Genomic DNA, 21,429 nt, shown 5'->3' with positions numbered 1-21,429 from the left:
TTAACCTTTGCTGTGTAGCGCAGAATATTCTTCATCTGCAGCTACCACTGACCACCAATTTTTTAAAATTCATTGCTTGGCTTTAAAAAAAAAATCTTTTGATATTGCTTTTGATATTAATTTTTTGGAGGTGGTGGTAGAGGCTGGCAGGTCATCCTGGAAATGTTCTGGGCACCACAGTTCTGGGCACCACAGTTCTGGGCACCACAGTTCAAGAAGGACACTGACAAACTGGAACGTGTCCAGAGGAGGGCAACCAAAATGGTCAAAGGCCTGGAAACGATGCCTTATGAGGAACGGCTAAGGGAGCTGGGCATGTTTAGCCTGGAGAAGAGGAGGTTAAGGGGTGATATGATAGCCATGTTCAAATATATAAAAGGATGTCACATAGAGGAGGGAGAAAGGTTGTTTTCTGCTGCTCCAGAGAAGCGGACACGGAGCAATGGATCCAAACTACAAGAAAGAAGATTCCACCTAAACATTAGGAAGAACTTCCTGACAGTAAGAGCTGTTTGACAGTGGAATTTGCTGCCAAGGAGTGTGGTGGAGTCTCCTTCTTTGGAGGTCTTTAAGCAGAGGCTTGACAACCATATGTCCGGAGTGCTCTGATGGTGTTTCCTGCTTGGCAGGGGGTTGGACTTGATGGTCTCTTCCAACTCTATGATTCTATGATTCTATGATTCTATTCTATGTTTTTACATGGAGTGGGGGTGGTGGCGGCGGTGGACTCAATATATATATTTGTTGGGAAATATTGGATTTTTTTATTTTTTTCTCCAGGTCTGTGCCAAGAAAAGTTGGACTACATTACTGCCATAGTGGACATGTTGGAAAAGTGATCTCTTTTCGATTTTGTCCAGTTTCCTTTTCCACAGATGCGAACCTGTGTTGCCCACAGAAGCCCTTTCTGTCTTTCTTACTTAATTATGGCTCAATCAGATAATTAGAATTTAAATGAAGTGAAAACTGCATTTTCTCACTTCTTTTATTTCCCCCCTTTTCAGATTGTTAGATCTCAAATCATATCCAATGGGGCTTATTTTCGATAACGGGAATAAGAAAACCCTGACCTACTAGATAATGTCAGCCATGTGTTTGACAGCTGCGAAAATACACAAATTCCATGCTAGAAATCATTAGGAAAAGTATAGAAAACACTTATCAAAATGAGGATAAGGCTGTTTTAGGCTCTGGACTTGATGGTGGTGGGCTCTTTAGATGCTATCCTGGATTACTCTGTTTCCTTCAAAATGTGGCAAGATGATGATGATGATGATAATAATAATAATAATAATAATAATAATAATAATAATAATAATATCATTTATACCTCGCCCATCTGGCCGGGTTTCCCCAGCCACTCTGGGCAGCTCCTAACAGAATATTAAAAACACAATTAAACATCAAACATTCAAAAATTTCCGAAACAGGGCTGCCTTCAGATGTCTTCTAAAAGTCAGATTGCACCCTCCTCATTGAGATAAGTGGGGTTCTGTCCTTTTGCCCCACAATTGTGGCTTAGGGTGGCTATTTTACACCCCTCACACAAACACCAATGACAAACGAGGATGCAGGTATGCAATGTTGTTGTTGTTGTTTAGTCGTTTAGTCGTGTCCGACTCTTTGTGACCCCATGGACCAGAGTATGCCAGGCACTCCTGTCTTCCACTGCCTCCCGCAGTTTGGTCAAACTCATGCTGGTAGCTTCGAGAACACTATCCAACCATCTCGTCCTCTGTCGTCCCCTTCTCCTTGTGCCCTCCATCTTTCCCAACATCAGGGTCTTTTCCAGGGAGTCTTCTCTTCTCATGAGGTGGCCAAAGTATTGGAGCCTCAGCTTCAGGATCTGTCCTTCCAGTGAGCACTCAGGGCTGATTTCCTTCAGAATGGATGCGTTTGATCTTCTTGCAGTCCATGGGAGTCTCCTCCAGCACCATAATTCAAAAGCATCAATTCTTCATCGATCAGCCTTCTTTACGGTCCAGCTCTCCCTTCCATACATCACTACTGGGAAAACCATAGCTTTAACTATACGGGACCTTCGTTGGCTTTGTTGGCAAGGTGATGTCTCTGCTTTAACCCAAACCCTGCTTTTGCACAAATAAAGGCTGCTGGGACCCAGAGAAATCATGTTTGCCGGGAGCGTCGCCCTTTTAAGGAGGCGCTGCCCCCTAGAGGCCACTCCGAGGAGCGACGCGAGACAGTCCTGAGCCTCGCCTCGCCAGATCCAGAGCCGCGGGAATTCGCAGCGGCTTCGGAGCGCAGCGACTCCATCCATCCATCCATCCATCCCATCGCATCCCAGCCTCGCTCGCTCGCTCCTCCGGCGTCTCCGTCGTCTGTGCACCGAAGCAGGTGAGCGGCGGCCGCGTTCCTTTCCCTCTTTGCCTCCCCTGTTCATTCACGCCGTTTCCCCTTCCTACACGCCATGGAGCGTGTTTAATCAGAGCGCGCCTAACAACGTGGGAGTTCCCCCCCCCGCCGGGTCTTTGATCTTCCTCCCCTCTTCTCCGTTCTACCCCCCCCCCCCCGCCGCCGCCTCCTCTAAACACACCGGTCAGTTCCAACGCTATCAATCCCAGGCTTCCATTACGCGACCCCGACACCCAAGTCGGATTTTAACACACCCCTCTTCTTGCGTGAAATAGAGTCCTTCGTCTTTGATGGCGAAGACGCGCCTCTTCATTTTCAAGCTCTCGCCGACCACCCCACCCCCTAATTCTTGCCGCTAGGTCGCAGGGGCGACTTTCACACAGCCCCCCCCCAACCCCTTTATGATCTGAATATTTGCAGTGGGTCCCTTTCCTCTTCATTGCATCCTCCTCCCCGCCCCCTACTCTTGCCTTACTCCTTGCTTTTGATGATGGCTGCTTCGCGCGTGGAAATCCGGCGTTGCAATTCATTCCCCAACCCGGAACAGGAGGAGGGTGATGCCCTGGGTGCTACTGTCGGCTTTTAATCCGGTTTCTCTTTAATTATTTTTATTTTAACTATTTATTTTAATTAATTTTTATTTTAATTATTTAATTATTTTTATTTTTAATTAAATTTGTATACTGCCCTATACCCCACCCCCGCACCCCACGGGTCATATTGATTGATGGATTGCGTTTGATCGCATCCCTTTTCTCTCCACGGAGCTCAAAGGGGGCATAGATGGTTCTTCTGTCTCCCCTCATTTAATCCCCACAACAACCATGCGAGGGAGGCTGCCAGTGAGCGAGTTTCACGGCCGAGTGGGGATTTGAAACCTGGCCTCCTAGTCCAACGCTCTTAACCCATTTTAATGTATTTTTAATCTTTGTTGGAAGCCGCCCAGAGTGGCTGGGGAAACCCAGCAAGAAGGGTGGGGTGCAAATAATAAATTACTATTACTGTGCCACGCTGGCTCCTAGTGCCATAGACCTGCCCTTACCCCAGAAGTAAGTCCCACATGGTTTACTCGCAAGCAAGCTGGTAGAGCATTGCAGCCTCCGTTTTTCGGTTTCCTTCTCCTATCCTCCAATCACGTTTTTTATTTTGGTTGCTTTTGGGTGAGGCTTGCAAAGTGGGGTCCCTCTTCTCATTCTGTTCTGGCAGAGAGGAAGGGGATAATTGTCACAGACATTGTACAGTGGTACCTCGGGTTAAGTGTTTAATTTGTTCCGGAGGTCCGTACTTAACCTGAAACTGTTCTTAACCTGAAGCACTACTTTAGCTAATGGGGCCTCCTGCTGCTGCTGCGCCGCCAGGGCACTATTTCTGTTCTCATCCTGAAGCAAAGTTCCTAACCTGAAGCACTATTTCTGGGTTAGCGGAGTCTGTAACCTGAAGCGTATGTAACTTGAAGCGTATGTAACCTGAGGTACCACTGTAGAGTTAAAAGGGATGCGGGTGGCGTTGTGGGTTAAACCACAGAGCCCAGGACTTGCCGATCAGAAGGTCAGTGGTTCGAATCCCCACGATGGGGTGAGCTCCCCTTGCTCGGTCCCCGCTCCTGCCAGCCTAGCAGTTCGAAAGCACGTCAAAGTGCAAGTAGATAAATAGGTACAGCTCCGGCGGGAAGGTAAACGGCGTTTCCGTGCGCTGCTCTGGTTCGCCAGAAGCGGCTTAGTCATGCTGGCCACATGAACCGGAAGCTGTACGCCGGCTCCCTCGGCCAGTAAAGCGAGATGAGCGCCGCAACCCCAGAGTCGGCCATGACTGGACCTAACGGCCAGGGGTACCTTTACCTTTACAAGGGTCATCTAGTCCAGCCCCCTGCAATGCAGAACTACTTTTGCCCTATGTGGGACTTGAACCCACAACCCTGAGATGAAGAGTCTCATGCTGTACCAGCCGAGCTATCCCAGGGTATATACATCACCACAGCCTGTTGGTTTAGAGTTGTACATCCTGGAATATCAAAGGACCTGAAATGCTATACAACCCTAAACCAGGCGGGGCAATAAATTCTATATATATATATATATGTGTGTGTGTGTGTGTGTGTGTGTGTGTATGTATGTATTAAAAGCCCTACCCGATGTGGAAGGTTAAAGGTCAACCATTTTAGGAAACGGAGTAGCACTTGAGAGCCATAATGCCTAAGAGTGCTCCTTTTTATCCCCCCCATTAATGTTATTGTCATCGTAACAGTTACAATAAAGAAACATGTCATCTGTCATCTTTAGCTGAGATTCCTGCATTGTAGGGGGGGTTGGGCTAGATGACCTCTGAGGTCCCTTCCAACTTTATAATTCTATGTCCAATGTGACATTCTGGTGAGTCTTTCAGCTCAGAAACTGTTCTATAGAATACAGTTCTGTCGAGTTCAGTTGTGCTCCTTTTAATTTTTAATCCCATCCTTATCCAAGGAAATTATTATTATTATTATTATTATTATTATTATTATTATTATTATTATTCGTTTCATTTCTATACCATCATGTATTTTAAAGAAAAAAGGGTGATGTATTCAGTTCTCTCCTCCCGGGTTTATCCTTGCAACAACCCTGAGAGGTAGGTTAGGCAGAGAGAAAGGGAGGGACAGAGAGGCAGAAAGAGATACTGGCCCAATGTCTCCTAGTGAACTTAAATGACTGAATGAGGATTTGAACCCAGGTCTTGCCAGTCCTAGGGCAGATTCACACCATGCATCAGGATAATCATAAAACAGAACAGGAATACAATGAATTGCAATTGGGTATAACAGAGGCAATACAGATATAGCGGCGGTTAAAAATATATATTAAATCCTGATCACTAAAATATAACCTAAAATTGTCATTTAAAACCTTAATCATTTTGGTAGTACAGCTTGTTCCCTAAGTTTTATGGCACCATGCATCTAAAGCCCATGAACAACCCTCCACCCCCCCCAAAAAAATCTTAGGAACGGGGCGGGTGTGTGTGTGGAACTTTGGTCACACAGCACCCTGAGCAAGGACACAATTTGGTGCCCTCCCCTCTCTCACCTTCCATTCTGCGCGTGCTCTCAGTGCCCTGTGCGGGTGAACTGAATCCGGCGCTGCTGAGAACTACAGTTCCCTGAATTCTTGTGGGGTAGCCATCTGCTTTAAACGTGTGTTGGATGTGCTTTAAGTGCAAGGTGTAAATCGGCCTCTAGTCTGTCACCCAAACCACTCTGCTGCCCTGGTTCTTGCTGGTGAGGGTGCCATCATATCAGTATCATACTTACTATCTGGGTCTCGACAGGAACCTGTTGTCCACTAGATGCCCTTATTCTCCAACTCCAGGGGTCAGCAAACTTTTTCAGCAGGGGGCTGGTCCACTGTCCCTCACACCTTGTGGGGGGCCAGACTATATTTTGAAAAAATAAAATAAAAATGAATGAATTCCTATGCCCCACAAATAACCCAGAGATGCATTTTAAATAAAAGGGCACATTCTACTCATGTAAAAACACGCTGATTCCTGGACTGTCCATGGGCCGGATTTAGAAGGCGATAGGGCCAGATCCAGCCCCCAGATTTGCCTACCCATGTCCAATTCCCATCTGCCCCAGTGAGCATGCTCATTGGTCAGGGATGACTGAAAACAATAGTGTGCGGACATATGGGTGAATTAGCACACCTTCGCCAGGTAGATGCAAGAGAGGCAAAGAGGGATAATAATAATAATAATAATAATAATAATAATAATAATAATAATAATAATAATAATTTATTTATTTATACCCCGCCCATCTGGCTGGGTTTCCCCAGCCACTCTGGGCGGCTTCCAACAGAACACTAAAATACAGTAACCTTTTAACCATTAAAAGCTTCCCTAAACAGGGCTGCCTTCAGATGTCTTCTAAAAGTTTGGTAGTTATTTTTCTCTTTGACATCTGATAGGAGGGCGTTCCACAGGGTGGGTGCCACTACCGAGAAGGCCCTCTGTCTGGTTCCCTGTAACCTGGCTTCTTGTAGGTAGTGAGGGAACCGCCAGAAGGCCCTTGGCGCTGGACCTCAGTGTCCGGGCAGAACGATGGAAGTGGAGACGCTCCTTCGGATATACTGGACCGAGGCCGTTTAGGGCTTTAAAGGTCAGCACCAACACATTGAATTGTGCTCGGAAACGTACTGGGAGCCAGTGTAGGTCTTTCAAGACCAGTGTTATATGGTCTCAGCAGCTGCTCCCAGTCACCAGTCTAGCTGCCGCATTCTGGATTAGTTGTAGTTTCCGGGTCACCTTCAAAGGTAGCCCCACATAGAGCGCATTGCAGTAGTCCAAGCGGGAGATAACTAGAGCATGCACCACTCTGGCGAGACAGTCCGTGGGCAGGTAGGGTCTCAGCCTGCATCCCAGATGGAGCTGATAAACAGCTGCCCTGGACACAGAATTGACCTGCACCTCCATGGACAGCTGTGAGTCCAAAATGACTCCCAGGCTGCGCACCTGGTTCTTCAGGGGCACAGTTACCCCATTCAGGACCAGGAAACTGGATTGGTGCTACTCTGTAGCAGGAGAGGAGAACCTGTGGCCCACCAGAGCTCTCTAGGTGGCCCTCAGATCTCCCCCCCCCTCAGGTTACACCCATCACTTGTCCTGATTTGCACCCCCAAATATTTTTGCCTAGTTAGTATGAAAGAGGTGCATGCGAAGATGTGTAGAAATAAGCCTACTTACATGGGTAAAATTTGCAATTATTACTCCACCCACTTTTGGCCCTTGCCCCTCCCACCACTGACAACGTGGCCCTCAAACGGTTGCCCAGAAGAGGCACATGGCCCTTCAGCTGAAATCGGTTCCCCACTTTTGGCCTTGACACAACAAGTTTCACCTGCCAAGTTTCCCTCTTCCGCACAATTTTCAAAGTTGCAGATCCAGGCACAGACATTGTGTACTTTTAGAAAGTTGATTAGCGAAACGTGGTGTTACTAGGAACCACCCTCAGTATTTTGTGTCTATTTTTGATTTGTTGGGTTTCTAATACGGTAGAAAATAAAGTGCCTCTTGGCTTGCCTTGTGGGCAGAAAGTCTTTAGTTTTTAAGCAAAAAAAGGTAAAGGACCCCTGACAGTTAAGTCCAGTCACAGATGACTCTGGGGTTGCAGCGTTCATCTCGCTTTAAAGGCCGAGGAAGCTGGCGTTTGTCTGCAGACAGATTTTCCGGGTCATGTGGCCAGCATGATTAAGCCGCTTCTGGCGAAACCAGAGCAGCGTACGGAAACGCTGTTTACCTTCCCGCCAGAGAGGTACCTATTTATCCACTTGCACTGGCATGCTTTTGAACTGCTAGGCTGGCAGGAGCAGGGACCGAGCAATGGGAGCTCACCCCGTCACAGGGATTCGAACCACTGACCTTCTGATCGGCAAGCCCAAGAGGCTCAGTGGTTTAGACCACAGCGCCATTTGCGTCCCATGCTTTTAAATAAATAGTTTTTAAGAACTATTATTTAATTCATAGTAGCTTATATAGCTTCGTATATAACTCAGTTGGTAAAACATGGGACTCTTAATTTCAGGGTTGTGGGTTTGAGAACCATGTTGGGGTTGGACTAGATGACCCCTGGTCCAATTTTACAATTCTATGTTTCTATAATAAACAAAAGTGATTTACCATGATTTCGGCATTCTAGAGGTGAAAATGGTTGGAGCGGGGCAGCAGCAGCGGCGGCACAAACTCCCCTCCCCTCCAGGTTTCTTGCAAATCAAAGCTCATATTCTAATTGCAGTTTCAAGATTTATAGTTCTAGGAATGGTTGTGGCGGGGGAGGGATGAGTTGCACGCTGACACCTAAAACAATTACTTAAGAATTCCCAAGGATAAGAGGACTTTAAAAAGAGAAAAAAAGCAACCATTTAAATGTGGTGTTGACAAAAGTGGAAATATAATGGAAACTAAATCTCATTGCTTCTTTTTAAAATGCGTATGAAATTTTATTTCAGCTGCTCTCTGCTCACCCTCAAAATGGCTCTCTCCGTGGTACCGCTTCTGCCTGTTTTGAAAACCGCTGACAATAAAGAGGGCATTTGTGTGTTTTCTTTGAAAACAAAGAGCTGCAAACATTGGAGCTTTCCATCAGCCTGAGTGGAGCAGGGTCTTACATAAGGGGGAATGTGGTGATAGGCTGGCAGCACAGAGCAGCTCAGCAGCCTACGATTTCCCCCTTTCCCCTCCCTCAGCCCCATGGCAGGTCCTAGCTTGTCACGTGAAATCAGGCTCCTATAATCCAGAACACTTCTGCTTTTGAATGGATGATGTCGGAATCCTTTTCAGCTGCTGGGGAGGGGAAAAAAGGCTGGAGGAGGCTGCTGAGTGAGTAGGTAGGATTTCTATCTGTCTCTCTGTGTGTGAGAGAGCTGTTTTACGATGAGATTGATGCTTCCCTAGAGACTATGGCGGTGTAGGCACTAACCTGCTTGCAGCACAAAAATGTCATTTCCCCCTCAATCTGGAATTGTGCATGCTCATCCTGAGTGCACTGCTTTCAGCCTAGATTGGATCATAGCTGTCAACTTTCCCCTTTTTTAAAGGGAAGTTCCCTTCTTCCGAATAGGATTCCTCGCAAGAAAAGGGAAAAGCTATGGTCTGGATCCTGCCATCCCCAACGGTTGGGGTGGATTCAAGTTTCAAGAAAGGGGATTTCGACTAACTACCAGGTGGCTCTGGGGTTAAACCACAGAGCCTAGGACTTGCTGATCAGAAGGTCGGGGATTTGAATCCCCACGACAGGGTGAGCTCCCGTTGCTCGGTCCCTGCTCCTGCCAACCTAGCAGTTCGAAAGCATGTCAAAGTGCAAGTAGATAAATAGGTACAGCTCCGGCGGGAAGGTAAACGGCGTTTCCGTGCGCTGCTCTGGTTCGCCAGAAGCGGCTTAGTCATGCTGGCCACATGACCCAGAAGCTGTACACCTCGGCCAGTAAAGCGAGATGAGCGCCACAACCCCAGAGTCGGTCACGACTGGACCTAATGGTCAGGGGTCCCTTTACCTTTACCAGGAAGAACTTTTTGGTGGTGGAAGCTGTTGGGTAGTGGAATGGACTCCCTCAAAAACTGGTGGGCTTCACTGGTTTGTTTTTTATAGCAGAGGTTGGACGGCCATCTGTCATGGATGCTTAAGTTTGAGATTCCTGCATTGCCAGGGGTTGGGATGGATGACCCTGAGGATCCCTTGCAGCTCGATAGTTCTGTGATTCGATGGTTCCTTGATACGTGCTTGAAAATCCGCTCTTAGATGAGGTTTTCCTTTTCCTCCCTGCTCGTGCCCCAGGTGAACAGAAGAGGAGGAAGCGGTGATCAGGGTGGATAAAAATCAATGATATTTTTTAAATAAATAAATCAGATTTTTAAAATTTAAATCGGATTTTTTTTTAAAAAAAATCGGATTTTTGAAATAAAATGCTTTTGGAGGAAAAATCTTTCTAAAGATAGTTTAAGTTTCTGTTTCTGTTTCTGTTTCTGTTTCTGTTTCTGTTTAAGTTACATTATAGTCCAAAGGCTATTCATCAGGAAATAAGGACTTGTTCAAAGTTTTTCATGTGTGCTAAAACTCAGTCTAAGTTTTTTTAAAAATTGTTTAACCACAACAGTTAACAAACATGGATACATATGCTATAATGTTACTGTTTTAGTTAAATAAATTGTTTAAATTGTTATGAAGGAAATGATTATTTTTCTCCTTCCAATAAAGTACAGCAGAAAAGTTAAAAGAGTTAACTTATTAAACCTAGCAATAATTTTATAATTATCGGTCTATGTATTTCTAACAGTATAACCAAGTCGGTAATTTTGGATATAACTTGTAAAAACTACTCTGACAATTTATTAGTCCAAAAATGAAACCTTCATCTGGTTGTAAATATTAAGATTATACCAGCAAGAATGAGTCTTTCTGTAAAAACAAACAAACAAGCAGATTTAAATCAAGTCTTACTGACTAGTGATTTAAATCAATTTGATTTAAATCAAATCCACCCTGGCGGTGCACACCTAGCCACAACATCATGGGGCAGGTATGGATACACACACAAACACAAACACACACACACCACACACAATGCACAGACCACCTTCATCTGTTTTCCAATGAACACATTGTGGGGTAAAGCAGAATCAATCTGTGGTTTTTGGAACGGAACCAGTTCCCCAAGAAGCACTTTTCAGGGACTAAAAATACGCAAGATCTCGATGGTGTTTGGACTATGTAGAATAAACAAGTACTCAATCACCATTGATTCTAAAATAAAACGTCGCAGCCCTCAACAAATCTCTCACCAAGCCTGGACTGCTTGTAAGTATGCAGACAGGCATGTGGCAACTGGCTGACCATTAGGTCCAGTCGTGGCCGACTCAGGAGTTGTGGCGCTCATCTCGCTTTATTGGCCGAGGGAGCCGGCGTACAGCTTCCTGGTCATGTGGCCAGCATGACTAAGCTGCTTCTGGCGAACCAGAGCAGTGCACGGAAACACTGTTTACCTTCCCGCTGGAGCGGTACCTGTTTATCTACTTGCACTTTGACATGCTTTTGAACTGCTAGGTTGGCAGGAGCAGGAACCGAGCAACAGGAGCTAACCCCATCGCGGGAGGGAACCGCCAGAAGGCCCTCGAAGCTGGACATCAGTGTCTGGGCTGAACGAAGGGGGTGGAGACGCTCCTTCAGGTATACTGGGCTGAGGTCCCTGCCTTTCACACTGTGTTTCGCTACTCTGATTTCCAGCTAGCCTCCCTGCCAGCTCAGAAACCCTCTGGCTCTCTCTCCATGCTCTCATCCCGACAATAAATTCCATTTCTTGTTAGACCAGAGATGGGCAATCTTTGGTCCTGGAAGCTGAATGTGACCCCCAGGTCTCTCTGTCTGGCCCTTGGGAAATACCCCGGGCGATATTTTCCCCAGTGTTGCTCCACACCCTCTTTGAGTGCTTTTGCCTGGCTAGCAGAATGCACCTTTGACCTGCTGTAAAGAGTATTTCTTGCTCTGCTGGCTAGAAGATGGAAAGATGGTGTGAGCTGATGTGTACTGTATGGAGAAACCTTTCGATTCTGTGTGTGCCTGTCACATAGCCTACTTTACAAAGGTACTTCCTGCAGCCAACCTGTTTCTTTCTGTCCCTTCCTCCAGGGATGCCTTGCCACTGATCATAAATAGCCAATTGATTTTATTTATACGCTTGCAAGAATTTTAGAAGAAAGTTCACCTTCATTTCCAGCTCCAGACTGATTAAAACATTCTATTGCAGGCAACTTCTATAATTGGACTACAGTCGTACCTTGGTTCTTGAATGCCTTGGTACTCACATGTTTTTGTTCCCAAACGCTGCAAACCCGGAAGTGAGTGTTCTGGTTTGCAAACGTTTTTCGGAAGCCAAAAATCCACGTGGCTTCCACAGCTTCCAATTGAGTGCAGGAAATTCCTGCAGCCAATCAGAAGCTGTGCCTTAGGTTTTTGAATGTTTTTGGAAGTCAAATGGACTTCCGGAACAGATTACGTTCGAGAACCAAGGTACGGCTGTATTTATGTGTAGCCCAGATCATCAAATCAGTGCAGAAAAAGTGTTCTAGAAGTTTCCTGGCTGCCTCCGCTGCCAGAAAAACTTTTGCACTTTGCTTTACAGTTTTTCCCATTGGGATTTTAAGATTTTATAAAACTAGCATCTTTAAAATGCTTACAAAACATTTGCAGAATGCTGTAACGTTTTTAGCTGCTTAGTTCAGGCAGCAAGGATGGAAAAATATCTGCTCAAGATATTTACGCAGTCTTTAGATTACAGATCCGTGATGCAGCGGAGCTGGAGACAGAATATGCATGTGTGATTATATCTGAGGCCCCACTGTAATGGAAGCAATCCTCTGATAATTCAAGGCCAAAGATCCCACCCCCACTAGATTGAAAGACAAAATTCTTCCTTGCGGGTTTTAATATCCCTAATTTAAGTGGCTGAGGGTAGTATTCAGGAAATGTTCATCAGGGTCCTGCCTTGGAATCTGCTAGCCTAGGAAGCTGTGAGTAAGGAGGTGATACAGGTGCCTCTGGGCATGTGCAGAAGGCCAGCTCCAGAAGGTGGGCATTTGCCAGAGCTCAGTTGGTAGAGTATGACTCTCAAGGTTGTGGGTTCGAGCCCCATGTTGGGCAAAAGCTTCCTGCATGGCAGGGGGTTGGACTAGATGATTCTTTTGGTCCCTTCCAACTCTACAATATGGAGAAGCTCCAAAACGAGTGGGGCTCCTGAAAGCAGCTCAGCATTTCAACTTTGCACAGAGCATCCCAATCAGATAAGACGCAGCCCGAGAGAATTCTCATTTTGCACATTCAACCTATTCCAGTTTAGCCGGGTCGCTTGACTCCCTCTCTCCCAGATTCTGGATCTGGCTCTGCCTTCGGGCCCCACCAAACATCTACGAGTCCATTAGCAAAAGGGATGTGACTCCTCCGTCCCCAGAGTACTATTGATCCCTCAGTTATTGATGGAGCCCCTGCTCGTGGGCATGTTAGCTGTGTTGTGTGATGGATTATTTCCCTCTGCTGCCAGAAGACCAGGTTGAGATTTCTCTTGCGAGCTGTCAGCGAGGGCTGCATTAATAATGGAGTGTCTTAGGGGTGACCGGCCAGGGCAATTTCCTTGGCTTGTGTTTTTATTTATTTTTTAAGTGGCTTGCTTGGAAAGAGAAGCCTGCAAATTGCATGGCTTCTGTTTGCTGAAACCCTGGAAGGTGTAGAAGTGAAACCTGAAGCTCAGGAGAAGCTCATCATTGCAGCCCCCATAGCCCCCAAATACCAGCAACTATGTTGAATTATGGTGCTGGAGGAGACTCTTGAGAGTCCCATGGACTGCAAGAAGATCAAACCTCTCCCTTCTTAAGGAAATCAGCCCTGAGTGCTCACTAGAAGGACAGATCCTGAAGCTGAGGCTCCAATACTTGGGCCACCTCATGAGAAAAGAAGACTCCTTGGAAAAGACCCTGATGTTGGGAAAGATGGAGGGCACAAGGAGAAGGGGACGACAGAGGATGAGATGGTTGGACAGTGTTCTTGAAGCTACAAACATGAGTCTGACCAAACTGTGGGAGGCAGTGGAAGACAGGAGTGCCTGGCGTGCTCTGGTCCATGGGGTCACAAAGAGTCGGATACGACTAAACGACTAAACAACAACAACAACAACAACAACATGTTGATCATATGTAATATAAAATAAAAAAAATCCTTCCAGTAGCACCTTAGAGACCAGCTAAGTTTGTTATTGGTATGAGCTTTCGTGTGCATGCACACTTCTTCGGATACCTTCATGCATGCACACGAAAGCTCATACCAATAACAAACTTAGCTGGTCTCTAAGGTGCTACTGGAAGGAATTTTTTTATTTTGTTTTGACTACGGCAGACCAACACGGCCACCTACCTTTAACTAGAAATATGTAATACAAATAGGGATGTTCAGATGTTGTTGTACTACAACATTCATCATCCCTGACCATTGGCTGTGCTGACTGGGGCTGATGGGAGTTGGAATGCAATGACAGCAGGAGGGCCACAGGTTCCCCTTTCCAGATATAATTCTGAAAGAGTAGTACCTGCTCCCCAGTTTATTATGTTCCACTAACAGTTACAAGATGGCGAGCTGGCAAAGGGCAATGCAGTGGTTAACATGTGTCACTTTGGGGAGAGCTGGGCTCATGTGCCTTGATCAGCCCTAGTTGTGGAATATTATCCTGACAGAGAAGGGGTTGGGAATCTTTTTAGGTTCCCTCATGGTCTTCCCGGGACCGCAATACCTCAAGGACCACCTCCCCCATATGAACTGACTTGGACTCTGCAACCATCCTCTGAGACCCCTCTTTGTGTGCCTCCTCCACGAGAGGTTCAGAGGGCGGCAACACAAGAGCAGGGCCTTTTTCTGCAGTGGCTCCCAATTTGTGGAATGCTCTCCACAGGGAGGCCTCCTTGCTGTTGGGAGGGGGCGAGATTAAATTTAGTTTGCATTTAAATGCAAACAACTTGAATAATTTGCAAACTGATGCAGAAATGTGGAGAACTGAATTTGAGATTGGAGGAAAAAAGAGAGAGAAACCAAGTTGACAGATTCGTCTATCCCTTGTCTGGAGATGGCGTGTGGTCCCCTCTGGGGGTGGGCCTTTGCCCGACAGACCCAGTGTCCTCAGCGTTATACTCCCAAAGGATGTGTAAGTCTAGAAATAGATTTTTGCTGTTCATATTTTAATCAAAGTGGGAAGATTATCTTGGAGGGCATCTAATGCTCACCTCTTCTTCTAGGAGGCAAGCATTGCCAAGCCCACAACACTCATTTCTGGAACTGAGCCCAGAGAACACAAGCATCTCATTTGAACCATGGGCCTCCCTGATCCAAATCCAGCACTGTTATTGTTCCCCAGCCTCCCCACTCTGGTGCCTTCTGTATTCTGTCAGACTACAACTCCCATCATCCCTGACCATTGGCCAGCTGGGAGCTGGAATCCAAGAATATTTTGAGGGCAGCATGTTGGTGCTGGCTGCTCAACCCCTTGTAGCAACCTGGTTTTAAATAGGTAAAGCTGCACGAGGTTTGAAAAGCTGCTTTGCCTGCTTATGGTTAGTAGCTAGCTTAGAACTATTTTTATGCTTTGAGTGTGAGCATCTGTTGAGCTGTTCAGCTCCAGTTTCGAGAAGGGAGAGGGTGCAACGAATAAAGCCCATCCTGTACAGGGAAAGCACAGGGAGCAGTCCAAGATCTGCCAAGAGATGCAAAAAGAAAACAATCCAAAAATCATAAGCAGTATAGTGAGAAGCACTGCTGCAGGCAAATCCCCCGCGATGGAGTCGAATGCCTTATCCCGAGCATCCTGAGTATACTGCTTCCGTCAGAAGCGTCTCCATAGGCTTGCAAGCAGCAATCACAACTCTGCAAATGGAATAAACCCAAAAGGACAGCATCCCAAAGCTGAATCAAATGGGAGGGGGGAGATGCAGGAGGCAGACTTATGAACTCATGTCTTATAACCCCCACCCGTGTGTTTTGAACTATTAGGTCCCCATAAGATGATTGTCTCTGTTGAGATTTCTTAGCCGACTAGTTTCTAAGGAGCTACAGATTCCGATGATTGTAGAGCTTAGAAAGGTTAAGGGAAGAAAGTGTTCACTCCCTTTCCTGGAGTGCTGATCTTCAAAACATAGGTAGGGGGTCCACTGGGAGGGTTTTTTTGCCTGAAACCTAGGCTTGGTCCTGTTAGCAGTGTGGGTAGACAATCTCATCCTGCTTTTTAATGCTTTTAAAAAGCTCTTAAAGAGAAGCTTTCCAACACCAAAGCTTAAGCAGAGAGCGCAGAGAGACCCACCTGTCTTTAGTTCTGGCTCCGCCCACCACTGACATTGGCTCCGCCCATTATGGACATTGGGTCCTCGACCAGTTACCAGTAGGGGAAGTGATCCTCAACAATGAAAGCTCAGGGACCAGGGCATGGTCAGTGTGCTGGTCCCGGGGGAAGGTACCGTGGGTGTAAGCAGAGTCCACACGAAGAGGGGCGAGGTCCAAGACGGGGAGCCGGGCGGGGAACAGGTACGCTGGAACAGGAGGCCGAGCTGGGAACTGGAACACCGGATAGTCAGGAACAGGAGGCCAAGCAGGGATCAGGAACACAGGAAGGTCCAAAGCCAACAACGACGTTGCTTCCGCAACCTGGGGCCAGGCTGACTGGGCTTTTATCCTCTTCTAAGGCCGGGGGCGGTCCCGGCCCCCAGGAGCCCCGCCTCCTCTGGCCTTAAGGCGAGCACTCCTCCTGGGGGCAACCAGTTCCCTTCGCCTCTCTGCCCTAAGCCTCTGCAGATCAGGAGAGGCCGAAGGGTTACTGGGCCCTGGAGGAGGCTCACCTGTGGCCACTGAGTCGTCAAGCCCCTCTGGGGCCAGAAGGGCTTCACCTGGGGCCAGCTCCTGATGCTCTGTCACAGGTGCAGGCTCTTCAGCATCTAGGCCTTGCCCCAGTTCAGCCGGCCCTGGAGGCGGGGACTCCTGTGCAGGCTGGGATTCCTCTGGTTCATCTTCTGAATCGGAATCCCAGGCCATCACAGTCAGGGAGTCAGCCAGCAATAAATCACACAGAGTAAGTGAACTTACTGCTCAGGGGCGCGAGGCCTAATGAGCACAGCAGCTCTTCTCAAGGTAGGGCTTGCCCCTTTGAGGCAGTTGTGGGAGAAGAAGGTCCCTGGCTGCCTAAATCTCCTCCTCCCCATGGTCTTTCCCAAGCAGTCTGAGACTACACCGCCGTGCCTATCTCTGCTGCTCTCTCTTCATACCTCTTCTGGTTCTGGGAGACTTGGTGGGAGGGGAGCTTCTTCACCAGTCTGACTCATCTCTGCCTCTTGGCCTCTCTCCTCTCCTGCTTCTGCTGCTGGCTCTGGACTTCTCTCTGCCATAGACTCTCCCTGCTCACTAAGCCCTGTCACCCCTTCATCTTCTGACACTTCTTTCTCCCAGTCTCCTCCCTCTGACCATTCATCATCATCCCACTAACACTCTCCAGTCTCTGAGCCTTCTTCCCTTGGGGTTTCCCCAGCTGGTGCCTCCCACCATTCCTCTGTGTCCAGCCAGCCCATGACAGGCGTTTGCTGTCTCTGGGTTCAGTACAGAAGACCCTCTGAATGCGCCCCTTGGGGGCCTTGACTGACTCCTCCCCAACTTTCTGGAAATGAGAGCTGGTTTTGTAAGCTCAGCTCTGTTCTGGTCCTAGATTCAAAACATGCTCGGAGTTCCCTGTTCTCTAATTCTAGGTGCGTTTCTGCAGTTGGCAGATCTTGTGGTTGTAGGCACAGATGAGACAGGCTGGAAGCTGTCCTCCTCATGCCCTAGACTAGGCATGTCCAACAGGTCGATCTGTGGTCTCCTATCCACCAAGAAAAAGCTCAAGAACTTTGGCTCTCTAAAAGCATAGATCACTGTCAGTTTTTTTTATACTGTGAGTGGATCGCAATCTCTTGGGAGTTGGATGTGCCGCGCCTGCCCTAGACCATCTATCAGTTGTTCCATTTCTCTCCTCTTCACAGCACCGCCAAGAAGACTCATCAGAAGGAACGCCAGCCACCTGAACTTCTGACACTGCGCAAACACCCCCAGTTGCTGAGATGCCTGTTGCTTCCACCGACTCAGAGACAGGTAAAGATTTGCTCCTATCTCAGCATCCCCAAACCTGCTCCACTCCAAGTACAGTCGTACCTTGGTTTTCAAACAGCTTAGTTCTCGAACATTTTGGCTCCCGAATGCCGCAAACCCGGAAGCGACTGTTCCGGTTTGCGAACTGCTTTTGGAAGCTGAACGTCCATCGGGGCTTCCGATTGGCTGCAGGAGCTTCCTGCAGCCAATCGGAAGCCATGCTTTGGTTTCCGAACGTTTTGGAAGTTGAAGGGACTTCCAGAACGGATTCTGTTCGACTTCCAAGGTACGACTGTGCTATGGATTATTCCCCAAATATCTGCTTTGTACCGTTTTATGACTGTGCCTGCAAGTATGCGGGGCTACAGCTGGGACCAAACACCTTGACAGACAAATCCAGGTGGGAAAAGTTTCCTTGATGAAGGGGGAGGGGGGGAGCTCACAAAAGCAGCTATAGAAAACAAACGTGCCTATACGTAAAGGTATATAAGAAAATTCTAAAATCCACGGTAGGGTGGTACCTTCAATTAGGCCAACCAAAATCTCACAAAACAGTGGGAAAGCTGTTGAGTTCTCCAGTGCTCTTCATCTGATCAGGTGTGGGGAAGCCCTCAAGATGTTGCTGGACTCCAGCTCCCATCAGACCCAGAAAGCATGACCAATGGCCAGGGATGATGGGAGTTGTAGTTCAGCCATATCTGGAGGGCCACAGGTTTTCTGCCCCTGGGCTAGATAGCAAATGGAGCAATGTGAGGTGGAAGACTTCATTGTTGTTGTTTTTTGGGGCTGATGTTGAAGCCAAGGAGTCTGCCTCTAGGGCTGGGCAATATACCGTCCAAAACTGTTTTGAAGTCCATATCAAGATATTGGTTTAATAATTTTTGACCTGACGATATATATCCCCAATCGTGATGTTTGTTTGCTATGCAAAAATCACCATTTGGGAGAGGGTGATGCTTCTGAAGGGTCCTGTTGACTCCTCCATTCATGAGCATCCCGCTGGCCCTCAATGCCTCTTACCGGGTCTAGCCTACAGGGGTGGTGGCGGCAGCGGCTGGCACGGGCTACGGAGGTTACTACTGGCCCTCGGTGAAGGAGGAGATGGAGCCGGGGGGGTTCCCTGCCCCCGAGGCTGTTAGCGGCCTGGAAGGGAAGGGCCCCAGCAATAACCCAGATCTCTCCCCATGGTCTTGCAGCTCTGGGATATTCACTTATTATACACCAGATTCTGCAAACAGCCCCAACAAGCTGTCCCCTCCCCAGATCTGACTTCTACTCCCCAGCAGTGCAAGGAGGAAAGTAAAGGAGGCAAGAAGAGCAAGAAGAAGAAGAAGAAGAGTTTGGATTTGATATCCCGCCTTTCACTCCCCTTCAGGAGTCTCAAAGCGGCTAACATTCTCCTTTCCCTTTCTCCCCCACAACAAACACTCTGTGAGGTGAGTGGGGCTGAGAGACTTCAGAGAAGTGTGACTGGCCCAAGGTCACCCAGCAGCTGCATGTGGAGGAGCGGGGAATCAAACCCGGTTCCCCAGATTACGAGACCACCACTCTTAACCACTACACCACACTGGCTGCAAGCAAGACCCGCACTGCTTTCTCTCAAAAGCAGCTGCAGATCTTGCACCACAGATTCTAGATGCAGAAATATCTCAGTCCACAACAGATCCGAGAACTGGCCTCAGCCTTGGGACTCACCGTGTGGGAGAAAGCGTGATAGCTCCATCCTTATTCCAGACATTGTGATTTATCAGTATATTGCGATATTTGGTTGGTGATACATTGTGATGTTGAAAACCATGTACCACCCAGCCCTGGTGATGCAATTGGGGGGGGGGGGAGAGAAGGTAGCAGACATCAAAATGTGGTCCTGTGCAGGTATTTGGTTTCCTTTGCCCTCGCTTTTGTTGCTGCGGAGCCGAGTGCACTTTCCCATGGCGTAACATGATCCTGACTCATTCTGCTTTTTGTATCAGGGTTTGCGTGGCCTTCCTTTTCTGCGGTGTTTTGCATCAAAAGTTCTTATTGTTGCTGGGAAATATAAGCAGGAGCTGGGTGAACAGTGCTGAGTATCTTAATTTCCCTCCAGATTCTTTGAGGTGTTTAGTCTAAGCGGGGCTCTCAGAGTTTGTTGTCATTCCTACGAGTTTCTCATAAACTATCTTTTGTGCTTTTGTTTTCTTGGCGCTGAGGACAAAATTATAACATTTTGGAAGTACTTGATAGGGTGCTGTGTATATGGCACAGACTTCTTGTCAATAACTTTTGGGATTTTCACCATTCCAAATATTCCGACTCTCATTTTGACTCAAAAAGGTGCATATTTTGAGAGAAACTGCAGCTGCATTCACACAGCAGTTTGTTCCATGCGGTCTTTGTTTCAGAAATGCTGTTGGGCTACTTCAGTTGCTTTTGTTTGATTTGGAAACAGCCAAAAGTCTGTGAATTTTGATAACAAACGTGGTTTGCGATGGGGGTTGAATAACTTCGAATGCAGCTATACATCATAACATGGTTTGTCGCTTGACGGAGGCGGCCTTTGTTCTTTCAAATTTCAGTGGTGCCTACAAGAAATATGCAAAATAACTAAGCAAGTATTAGAAGTCACCCCAGAACTGGCCCTACTAAACATCTTCCAAGATAATAATGCCCACTCACCTCATAAAGAGCTCATAACCCATCTACTCTCAGCAGCCAGAAACATCATAACCAGACACTGGAGAGACCTGTCAGGAGTAAGCATAGACTATTGGTATCAAATAGTATGGGAAGCAGTCTTATTAGAAAAACTAACCAATAAACAGAAACTGATATGGGGACAATTAGAAGAAGACGCCTTAACCCAGTATGGTTCCCCTTTATCACATACATAGTCCAACAAGACAACAACACGAATCCCCTGACAGCATATGGATCAATCTGGCTAACCTGATCCAAACACACACACACACACACACACACACACTCCTACTTACACACAAAAACAAACCTCACTACAGCCAACCAAAGACAACTAACCACATCCTAAGCCACCACTAACCTCTCTTACCACCAAGGAAATACAATAAGCCAAGGGTCAGCAAACTTTTTCAGCAGGGGGCCTGTCCTCTGTCCCTCAGACCTTGCAGGGGGCTGGACTATGTTTTGAAGAAGAAAAATGAACGAATTCCTATGCCCCACAAATAACCCAGAAATGCATTTTAAATAAAAGCACACATTCTCTAATGTAAAAACATGCTGTTTCCCGGACCGTCCGGGGGCCGGATGTAGAAGGTGATTGGGCCACATCCGGCCCCCCAGGCCTTAGATCAAGGAGAAATAATAATAATAATAATAATAATTAATTATTTATACCACGCCCATCTGGCTGGGTTTCCCCAGCCACTCTGGGCGGCTTCCAACAGAACACTAAAATACAACAACCTATTAAACATTAAAAGCTTCCCTAAACAGGGCTGCCTTCAGATGTCTTCTAAAAGTCTGGTAGTTGTTTTTCTCTTTGACATCTGGTGGGAGGGCGTTCCAAAGGGAGGGAGCCACCACCGAGATGGCCCTCTGCCTGGTTCCCTGTAACTTGGCTTCTCGCAGTGAGGGAACCGCCAGAAGGTCCTTGGTGCTGGACCTCAGTGTCTGGGCAGAATGATGGGGGTGGAGACGCTCCTTCAGGTAGACTGGAGGAGGAGCTTTCATGCAGCTTTGGGGACACAAGTGCGCCAGAGGTGCAGTGATGAGCCGCTGTGCATGGGGGTGGCGAGGCGAGCCCCCCGCGGTGTGCCTTTTTGTCACCCCTCCTCTGAGATGGCACCCGGGCCACGCTGCCTCCCGCCCCCCCTCGTATGCCTCTGATCCCAGGGTGCACATCTCATGGACCACAGGAGCCATTTGGTTTCAAG

General features: G+C 47.5%; 2 protein-coding genes and 1 pseudogene across 3 annotated transcripts in view; 2 read left to right on the top strand and 1 right to left on the bottom strand.

The window, feature by feature from the left end:
* The window catches only part of TMEM92 (transmembrane protein 92), a 365,445-nt gene that overhangs the window by 271,276 nt on the left and 72,740 nt on the right, over window positions 1-21,429 (bottom strand). The window lies entirely within an intron of this gene.
* Window positions 2,180-21,429, top strand: part of MPP2 (MAGUK p55 scaffold protein 2) — a 70,789-nt gene continuing 51,539 nt past the window's right edge. Inside the window, exons 1-2 of the mRNA XM_081838352.1 lie at window positions 2,180-2,355; window positions 17,434-17,542. Coding sequence (XP_081694478.1) covers window positions 17,512-17,542 — 31 coding nt within the window. The 5' untranslated portion in view covers window positions 2,180-2,355; window positions 17,434-17,511. The remainder of the gene's footprint in view (window positions 2,356-17,433; window positions 17,543-21,429) is intronic.
* On the top strand, window positions 17,839-19,253 carry LOC309328496 (homeobox protein NANOG-like; annotated as a pseudogene). Its single transcript has 3 exons — window positions 17,839-17,865; window positions 18,569-18,807; window positions 19,118-19,253. The product of its transcript is annotated as a homeobox protein NANOG-like (transcript).

Source organism: Podarcis erhardii, assembly GCF_964252035.2.
Source record: "Podarcis erhardii genome assembly, chromosome: 13".
Lineage (NCBI taxonomy): Eukaryota > Metazoa > Chordata > Lepidosauria > Squamata > Lacertidae > Podarcis > Podarcis erhardii.
This window is presented reverse-complemented; position numbering and strand designations above follow the sequence as displayed.